The 10,888-nt window shown below is 32.3% G+C and overlaps 1 protein-coding gene across 12 annotated transcripts in view; it reads right to left on the bottom strand.

Annotated features, from left to right (window-relative positions):
- Positions 1-4,138: 4,138 nt before the first annotated feature.
- LOC123208309 overlaps positions 4,139-10,888 on the bottom strand; it is a 33,995-nt gene continuing 27,245 nt past the window's right edge. For 11 of the 12 annotated variants that reach the window (XM_044625739.1, XM_044625740.1, XM_044625734.1 and 8 more), the window contains 3 exons: positions 9,288-9,363; positions 5,554-5,599; positions 4,139-4,389 (listed from right to left, as the gene is read on the bottom strand). In XM_044625739.1, coding sequence (XP_044481674.1) covers positions 5,591-5,599; positions 9,288-9,363 — 85 coding nt within the window. In that variant the 3' untranslated portion in view covers positions 4,139-4,389; positions 5,554-5,590. The remainder of the gene's footprint in view (positions 4,390-5,553; positions 5,600-9,287; positions 9,364-10,888) is intronic. The other variant, XM_044625738.1, reaches the window with a different exon arrangement.

Raw genomic sequence — 10,888 nt, 5'->3', positions numbered from 1 at the left:
ATAGGAAGGTTTATTTTTTGGTAATTTAGGACATAGGAAGTTCACGTGTCTCTTTCTTATCTTCCACTTTATTCTTTTTGTTTGCTTGGGTTTAAGTTTTTTGTTTTTGATTTTCTTTTTTATTTTGGGTGTCAATTGAGAATTATGGCTTTTTGATAATTTTTGTAATTATCTTTCGAAAGATCGAATATTTTCATCTAAGTAAAATTTTTTTACCCTCAAACTATAGAAATAACATTTTCCCACCCTACATTTGGTTATGTTTGTAAATTTAGTTAAAATTTATGATAAAAATATTTAAATGAAGAAAATACTCTCAATGTTTGACTTTTGAAGTTTCAATTAATGTTGTATGCTTCAATTCTTTTAACCCTTATAATAGGGTTTACATGATGAAACTATCATTTCATGATTTATTTTAGTACTGTCTTTAGATATTTTACTTTCCTTTTCCTCATCATTTTCAATGCTTTCCTAGCTGTAAGCCTTTGAACTTTCACTTGTAGATTCCAACGATGGCCATGGAAGATCCTAATATGGAACTTTCTCATGATGAAGGTCACAAAGCTTCCGATGTGCTTGCTTGACTCCAACACTCAATTGTAGCACCTTCATCTTCGTGTAAGTTATCACCTTCAATTATTGCAATATGTTTTAGTGGTTACTTGTTTGCCAGTGATAAACAAACTTAATTGTCCTGACCAATTTATTAAAATCAACTTCAAAATTTAGCCAATGAAAACAAATGAAAAAATCATGAAAAACAACTATAATTATTGTAATCCATAGATAAACCACCACCACATTCAAACAACTTCTGATACAAATCATTTGTAAAACAATTTAATCACACAACAATTATTGAAGCCAATAGTGGCAACCGAGCTTGCAAACCATGGAAGCCATTTTTCACCAGATGGTCACTTGGTTGTGTGTCCTAGCTATTACAGCCAAGCTTGATAGCCATGGAAGCTAGTGGTAGAATAGACAAACTTGACAATAAGAATCCCTTGTTAGCATTGCTTACATCAAGCACACCCCACTCAGTTACTTATCTAATGGCAAGATCAAAACAATCATCATTGTCCTCCTTCACTCCTTTGCCTACCTACGCTAGTTGTGCAACACCAACTCCTCCCCTTCTAGATTATATTCAATCATGTCTTTTTTAATCATGCTATCGATTCTACTCTTATTGTCAACTTCAATTTCTGACTAGTCTATATTGATATGTCACAAGACAAGAAGATAAAAAAAATTAGACAATAAAAAGAGAAAAATAAAGATATAATTAAAAATATTGTAATTATATAATTATAATTAAAATTTAAAATAAAAAAATTACCTAAATGCCTTTTTAAAGCCAAAATTGATGGAAATTTTTTATAGAAGGATGAAACGACGTCTTTTTTAGAGTTCAACTGTAGGAACTCTTATTTTAAAAAAAAAAATTTAGGGGGAATTGGTCGTTTTCCCTTATTTTTAATGACGAAAAGTGTTTATTAGGCGGTAAAGTACCTTCTAAGTTCTAATTGGTTGGTGAAAAAAGTAGGAGGAGAGACTCTAGCTTGTTCAAAATTCTATATAAAGAGCGTCAAATTGAATGTAAATATATTAATATGAAATGAAAAATAATATTTTTGTTGGTGGATGTAAGATTGAAAGGTAAGCTAACTCTATTCCTAACAAAAGAAGAAATATGAGCCAGATAAGATGTTCATGGCCCACACGGGTCAGTTTCATATAAATTATCATTCCACGGCACCAACCCGGTTGAAGTCTTGAAGATAAAGTTTGTGGTTGTTAGTCTCTTCCGCTAAAATCTCAACTCTACTTCAGGGAGCTGGTTCACTAGGACAAGACTCAAAACTTTAAGTTGACAAATTCTAATACGATTTGTAAATGTAATATGATATGGTATAAAAAAATCAGTTTAGAATTAATTTTTTTATATGAAATTTATTTTAGATTATCTTAACACAATTCAAAACTAAATTACGTAATATTAAGATTGATATGAAAATAATTTAAATTAACCAAAACTGACTTAGATAAATAGTATCTTAGTAAAATTTGTTAGAGATAAATTATAAAAAATGTCTAAGGATAATATCAACATTAGTTAAAATTCTTATAAATTTTATATGGTTGTATCTTTATATAGTTGTAATTATTTATATTATTTTTTATTTTTACTTTGAAAATTTTATTTTATTATTTAGTAGTGAGAATCCGATTTATTTAGTAAGATTATTTCTGTGTTTTAAACTTTTAGTATATAATTTTTAAAATATTTGTAAACAAAACAAAATATTATATTGTGTGTTTTATTAAAAATAAGTTAGGATAATTTGATAAAAAAATTAAAACACTAAAAACATTTAGAAGAGTGAAAACAATAAACAATTTTGGATTAATTTGAGTTGTGTCAGGATATCTTGACACATTGAATGGTTGGATTTGAGTTGAAAAATTTTTAAACAATTCTAATTTGAGTTATGTTAAAGCTGAAGGTGTCTAACCCAAAACTCGAATTAACATAATACGAATATGACCCAATAACACGAACTGTCATATTAATCAAAATTTCTCTTTGGAATTGATTGCAATAAATCGGATCGCTACGTATGTTTTTGTTCCATAATTTGGCAACCAAAACTCTAAATAATAAATTTTTATGAAACTTTGTTGGGCTCAATTAGAGAATTTTATGAAGTTTGTTGGGAATTTTATAAATAATATAAACTTTATTTAATAAATGTGAAATTAACGAGCTCGAAGTGATTATGAGATTTTCATTTAGGCATAAGAATGCCATTTAAATATTTAAGGGGTATTTGGTTTGAAAAATATTTTATTATCAAAATTAAAAGATTATTTTGAAGATAGATTATTTGAAAAATTAATGAGTATAAATTATCACTATATTTGGTAAAAGTTAGTAAAAATTGATAGGTATAAATAATTATTATGTTTGGTTAGAGATAATAAAAAAAAAACTAACATATTATTTTACTTAAATACCCTTGGGTATAATTATTCTAATTTTTTTTTATAATATTTATTATATTAATTGAAAATAAGATTATTTTTTCTTTAAAAAATTAATAAATAAGAATATAATTATAATAAAATTAAGATTACCATAGAAATGGAAATAGTGTGATCTCAATTAGTTTAGTATGTGTTATCTTATTAATTAGTTAATTCATTTAAATACCCATTTTTTATAGATTTAACTTAAGATATGTGATATCAAAATTATCAATACTTAAATCCAATTAGTCCCTTTGACATCAATAAATGAACTTTTGTCCACTTTATTAATTGATACAATCTAGTATATTTTCTAGAAATGTAAAATTATATGAACACACTTTTAATACATAATTTGAATATACAGATAATATATTATTATATAATTGAATGATTTTAAATTAAAGATAAAATAACACCCACTCATATGATAACATATTATCTATGTATCCAAATTATATTTTAACAGTATGTATACATAACATTACTCTTTTTAGAAAGTTTATTCATCAACATAAAGGATTAGATATACATATAAAAAGTAATAACACAATAGTAGACATAGGTTTCACTTAGAGAATCAAACCACTTAAAAACTCTTACTTGCATTATTGTTCTATCATTTTGAATTTAGTAATGCTACATTTACAAACAAATCTTATTAACTTTTTTCATACAACTTGATGTAATAATACTTGATTAAGTGATTTTGATATAAAAAAAAAGTAATCAATTACATTAATCAATAACATATTATTATCTCAATTTATACATAAAGTTAGTCATATTTATTTTTTATACACATAGTTCTATTCTTTTGAATTTCCTGCATCTGCAACTCTCCCATAACATCTTCAAATAGATCCATTATCATATTGGTTGAATTTCTCACATGGACATCAACCTAATGTTGGAATTTTATTAGTCAAATCGAAAACGACACGGACAAAACTAGCGTCAAAGGTGAGTCATTTTAAGACCTAAGGCGGTACAGTTCCTGTCACAGCCAATATAACACAGATCTCCCTAACGAAACGGGATGATAGGTGAAAAATGTTTTCCTGAAAACTTGGTGGGTGGAAAAATGTCAGAAAAGCAAAACTTGAGCAGGAAATTGCCATTCTCCCTTCTATAATAATGTTTATGAAAGAACAAATTGGTATACCATAATGTTACAATATGATTAATATTACAAACAAAATGAGAAATGAAAATAAAATGAATTCATAATAATGTGCAATTCTTGCGTTTATTTAATTTAAAGGATGAATAAATAATGACAGTATTTACTAAACGTGGAGAAACGGGCGTGTATGCTAGCTAAGCTCTTCCTTTCCTCTTGTCGTCCAAAGCCTACTCCAAAGATAAAATGTTAGGTTCCCAATAATATTCAATAAAACATCTTTAAATTGAATCAACTAAAAACATGACAAATAAATGAAATTGAAAGAAGATAATTTCAAACAGACTGAGATTATCTGAGTAAGATCACAAAATATATGACGCTCAACCCTATACCGTTCATATTGCTCAATCCTACAACCTTAAGAGCATTATTCTTTCTGCTGGGGGAAGCACCAAATAAATACTTAAATCTAATGGTGTTGAGAATGCAGCATCTCTTATTCTAAAGAGGGTCATGCTGAGGAAACCAGACAATATGCTCAATTGAAAATGCAACAAATCAGTTAGCTAACAAGCAAACCAACCAGTCCAGCTTAGTTTTTTTTTTTTTCGGTTGCAAATTCTACAATTGAATCTAATTGGACCCCTCAAGTTTCTATTTATAATTAAATATGGTGATATTATTATTGGGCATTTAGTTCACCCAAATCTGCATGCCTCAATGGATTATTGTTGTTCTAGTTGAGAAACCCTCATCTCTCATTCACTTGTCTTGTTTCTGAATTTACACACTTCCCCAGGGATTTTTGCAATTGACTTCCGCTAAAGGCAACTTTTGAATTTAAAAAGCTTGAAATCATAATTTTGAAGCCCTTCAATAAATAAGTTTATAAAACAATATATTTATCCCATAAGCACTTTTGAAATGTGTTTACCAAACACAATTCGGGTGATAGCTTCTAGAACAAGTGATTCTGGAAGAAGCTACAGCAACCCCAAACTCACCCTAAATTGGTTTGTGCAACCTGTAAATTATTCTAATTAGATCTACAATTATTTATACAAGTATTATAGGTCCAAGAAATAATAAGAAAACAATAATATTTTCCTCCATTTTGAGCACAGTTTTTTTTTTTTTTTTAAATGAGAGAAGAATGGAAGGAAGAGAAGAAAATATGGGGAATTATGAAAAGGACAAAAAGAGAGATATTTGAAAACTAAAATAGAGGGTTTCACAAACGTGAAAAAAACTCGAACCCAGGCCTTTTTCCTAAAAGTTTTAATGCTAGACCAATTTTGCTAACCCTTGGTTTTTATTTTTAAAAATCTGAAACAGATTTTCACCATGCAAATTTTCAACACTTTTGTAAGCATATGTAACAGAAACTATACCTTGGCTTGGAACATCCTAACGGTAAGCACAAGAGTATCACGTGCTCTACGAAAAAAAAAACATAAAATCAATAATGTTATAAGCATTAGACTAGAACAAAAAAAATTCAATTTTATAATATATCATAGGGAGTGGAAAGAAAGACAAAGCTATATATGCATAAGGAATTACAACCGAAGAGAAGAAAACATTTAAAGGTTTCAACAATTGACAATATCAACATAAGGAACTGTGTTCCTTTCATAACAATCTGTTGCAAAGAAAGAAAGAATGCAGTATCCATACATATGCTTCACTGAACGACTATTATCAAAAACTTGACTCTCTTCAGCTCTAACAGAACCAGAACTTAGAATTACAAAGATGCTCCAGCTAATTGAGATTCCTTGTATTGGTGTTTAAAAAAAATCATAAAACCACCAAGATGTTTCCATTCACTTTGAACATTAAGTGTGAAGAGCACCTACAATGCTTATGTTGCAATGAAACTTTTCGCATATTGTAATGAAATATGAGATAAAAAGAATTCTAAATTCTTTCTTCTAATCTTTGAATTGATACTACACAGTATTACATAGTAGATTACAAGAGATAAATAGAAAATTAAATCACTCCTAAATCTGGAAAACTGTCTAATCCTTCTATTCAAAGAATTTTAAATTAAACCTTCAAATCTAACTGAATCCCTCCATTTAAGGGATTTCAAATTAAACCTCCTAATCTATTTACAGTTCATTTACAACTCAACACTCCCCCTCAAGCAGAGAAATAGATGTCTTTCATTCCCAGCTTGAATACAAGATCATGGAACTTTGAACTGTTCAACCCCTTTGTTAGAACATTAGCTAATTGACGTTCTGATGGAACATAGAACATACACACTAATTCTTCCTCCAATTTCTTTTTAATGAAATATCTATCAATTTCAATATGTTTTGTTCTATCATATTGTATAGGATTACGAGCAATATTGATAGCTGACTTGTTGTCACAATAGAGTTTCATATGACCTTCCCATTTGACTCTCAAATCATCTAGGATAATCTTCAGCCAAAGTAATTCACACAATCCTTGAGCAATAGCCCTGAATTCTGATTCTGCAGATGATCTTACCACCAAATTTTGCTTCTTACATCTCTAAGTTACCAAATTACTTCCAAGGAAAGTACAATACCCTGTAGTTGATCTTCTATCCTCTAGAGAACCTGCATGTCAGTGTCAGTGTAAGCTTCTAAAGCAAGAGTATCGTTCTTCTTGAACAAGATTCCTTTCCCCGGATTGCCTTTCAAGTAATACAACACCCTATAAACAGCTTGAAGATGAGGTTCTCTTGGATCATGCATGAACTGAGTATGTTATGTCTGGCCGAGTGTGAACAAGGTATATGAGTCTACCGACCAACCTCTGATACATCCTTTTATCAACAGTTGGTTCACCTTTAGCTTCTCCCAACTTATAGTTGGGAGCCATTGGGGTAGAGATTGACTTACACCTAATCTTCCCTGTTTCTGTTAATAAATCAGTCATGTACTTTTACTGAGATATGAAGATCCCTTGTATGGAATATGCCACCTAAATACTGAGAAAGTATTTTAGTTTCCCCAATTCTTTTATCTCAAACTCTCTTACTAGTCTCTGTTTCAATTCATGCTTCTCTTTCTAATTATTTCCAATTACTATAATGTCATCCACATAGACTAGAAAAGCAGTCACTCCCCTTACAGTTGAATGCTTAATGAAGAGAATGTGGTCACCTTAGCTTTGTTTGTACCCAGAATCCTTCATGACTTTTGCAAATCTCTCAAAACAAGCTCTAGGAGATTGTTTTAATCCATAAAGGGTCTTTCTCAGCTTGCATACCTTGTTACCTGTGTCCCCTTCAAATCCTGGTGGGATATTCATGTAGATTTCTTCATCTAAGTCACCATGGAGAAATGCATTCTTAACGTCATACTGTAGGAGTTGCCAATTGAAGTAGGCAGCCAATGATAACAGAATTCTCACAGTATTTATTTTTGCAATTGAAGCAAAAGTCTCCTAATAATCAACCCCATAAGTCTGAGTATACCCTTTGACCACCAATCGTGCTTTATATCTCTCAAGTGATCCATCAGCCTTGTATTTCAGTGTGAAAATCCACTTGCAATCAACAATGTTTTTCCCTTTCGGTTTATCAACAATCTCTCATGTTTTATTCTTTTCTAATGCACTCATCTCCTCTCTCATAGCATCCCTTCATTCCCTTTTTGACAATACCTCAGAAACCATGTTAGGGATAGCAATGGTGTTTAAATTTACAATGAACTTTTTGTTGACTTGTGTCAGGCGCTTAAGAAAGACAGTGAGATAGTGGATAGAGTAGTCGTTTAGTGTACTTTCGGGTACCTTTCCTAACAACAGTGGGAAGGTTTAGGTCATCTGTTAGGTCAGTATATGTTTCAATAGATTGTATGTGTAAAGGTGGGTCAGATCTTACCATGATTTCATTCCCAGAGTTTGAGTTGGATCCTTGAATCTATGTCAGTTCTAGAACGGCCTTTCTCCTCGAATACACCTGAGAAATCCTTAGAAAATTATGAGTGACACTGGTTGGGACAAGAGATGACTTAGGTTCAGTGGCAGAATTGGGTAACTCAGATGTGATTGACTCATAGGCAGAATTAGGTGACTCAAATACGATTGGCCCAGAGGACTCAGGTTCAACAACACCGGCCGGAACATGAGGAAGGTCAAGGGTTTTAAGAGGTTCAAAGGACTCACAAGTACCGTCATCTATCATTGAAATCTCCCCCTGAAAAGAGGACTTGGAGGAAAAAAGTGTATTTTATGTGAAGGTAACATCTGCAAAGATGTAAAATTTTTTGGATGAAGGATTGTAGCACTTGTATCTCTTTTTAGTCGATGAGTAACCAAGGAAGACACATTTGATGGCTTAAGGGTCTAGTTTGCCTCTATGTTGGTTGTGGACATGAACAAAGGCAATGCACCCAAATACCCTAAGTGTGAGGCCATTAGAGGTTCTAAAGTGAGGGTAGAACTATTAAGGATCTTTATGGGACTTTTGTTGTCTAACATACGTGAGAGAAGTCTATCTATCATGTATGTGGCAGTAAGAACGGCCTCTCCCCAATAAAACTTAAGAACATTTCCTTGAAAGAGTAAAACTCGGGTGGTATTAAGTAAATGTCCATTTTTTCTTTTAGCTACCCCATTTTGTTGAGGTGTGTAAACACATGATGAATCATGGATAATGCCTTGTGATCGAAAGTAGGGGTGACAAAATCTAATTAAAGTAATCTCTAGCATTGTTTGTTCTAAAGCTTTTTATTTTAACCCCGAATTGGTTTTGAACCATTTAGTGGAAATTAGGTATAACAATGCTAACATCAAATTTTTGTTTAAGAAGAAAGAGCCATGTAACCCAAGTGCAATCATCAATTAAGGAACAAACCAAAGAGCTCCAGAAACATTCGGTATAGTAGAAGGACCCCATATGTCACTATGAATCAAATGGAAAGGATGAAAACTTTTTTTATTACTAATAGAAAAAAATACACGTGTTTAGACAATTCACAAATGTCACTATGAAACTTAGAAACATCTAATCCTTGGAACAAATAAGGAAATATGACTTTTAAAACCCTAAAAGATGAATGACCTAGGCGTAGGTGATACAGCCAAATGGTATCTTTATTCGACGAACTGAGAAAAGACAAAGACAAATTACTCCTACCCTTTTGAGATGATTCAAGATAGTAAAGGTCGTTTCTTTCCTTAGCAAGTCCAATCCTCTTCCCCGAGCCCTAATCCTGAAAAACACAATAAGAAGGGAAAAAAATAGCATAACATTTAACATCATGGGTAAGCTTTTGAATGGAAATAAGGCTGGTCGATAGTTTTGGTACATGGAGGACATCTTTAAGAATAAAGGTAGGTGTGATATCTATATCTCCGAACCCTACAACAGTAGTTAAAGAACCATTGGTCATTACAATTTTTCTGTTACTCATGCATAGGGTATAGGTGTGATAGAGTTGAGATGTAAGGATGATATGGTCTGTGGCACCAGAGTTTATTATCCAAGAATTGGCATAAAATTTATTTAAGACATTCATGCAAAGAGGAAATGAAGGTTTACCTAAAAGAGCCAAAGAACAAGCTCCAAAAGGCTTTTCAAGAGACCCCGACAAACTTCTTAGCTTCTCAATTTCTTCACTGTTGAACCCCCCTGTTACAGAATTTTCTTTAGTTTTCAACTGCTCTGCCATGTGTGCTTGAGTTCTCTATTGCCCTCCACGATTTCCCCACTCTCGGCTTGGTGGCCTACCATTCAACTTCCAACATTTCTCTTTTGTGTGCCTCGGTTTCTTGCAATGGGTGCACTAGAGATTGTCCTTGTTCTCCTTCCACTGGTTTTCTCTCCCCGAGTATTTAGGCAAATCACTCTTTCCTTTCTCCTCATGATCTGTTTTTGCTACTAGGGCTAACCCTTCCACAGTTTGCGGTCCAAGCATAACACTCCAGCTTTTTTCTGCTCGAATCAATGAAATTGTCTCTTCTAGAGACGGTGTGTCCTCGCCAAGGATTTGTAACCTAACTTGATCGAATTCAAGATTCAATCCAGCCAAAAAATCATAGACATAGTCTTTTTCAATGAAGCTCTTCAATATAGTAGCATCCTCAGGGCATTTCATCTCGAAAATTTAATAATGATCGAGTTCTTGCCACAGATTTTGTAGTAGGTTTGCATACTCTGGAACAAATTTGTCTCCTTGCTTAGTAGCTATAGTTTTGACCTTGATCTCGTACACTTGAGCAACATCACGAGCCTTCGAATATGTGCGACGAATGAAGTCTCAAATCTCCTTTGTTGTAGCCAAAAACATGCATGTGTCGCTAATCATGGGATCCATGGAATCCTTTTCATCCCATGCTTCAAACATTGGGTCATCCTTTACTGGTCCCGTTCCAAGAAGATGGTTAAGTCTTCCTTTGCCCTTTAGGTAGTTTTTCCCATTGAGCCTATAAGAGACCCGAATATTCTATAAATCTCCAATTTTTTTAACAGAATTAGATTCTTCAGATGGTTAAACGTGCTAGAGATGGTGATTTTGAAGGCTGACATGGTGAAAGAAATTCACAACAATTAAGTCTACCCAAATAGGAATTAGACTCAGATGGTTAGACGTGCTAGAGATAGTGATTTCAGAAGCTGACATGGTGAAAAAAATTCGCAGCAATTAAGGCTGCCCAAACAGGAATTAGAGAAGAAAAATCAAGAGGAATGACAGCAATGAAGGTTGCTTGAAGAAGAAAAAGAGAAAATCTCAAAAA

This window comes from Mangifera indica, chromosome 2 (assembly GCF_011075055.1).
Source record: "Mangifera indica cultivar Alphonso chromosome 2, CATAS_Mindica_2.1, whole genome shotgun sequence".
Lineage (NCBI taxonomy): Eukaryota > Viridiplantae > Streptophyta > Magnoliopsida > Sapindales > Anacardiaceae > Mangifera > Mangifera indica.
Note: the sequence above shows the minus strand (reverse complement) of the source record. Positions and strands in the feature narration are given on the sequence as shown.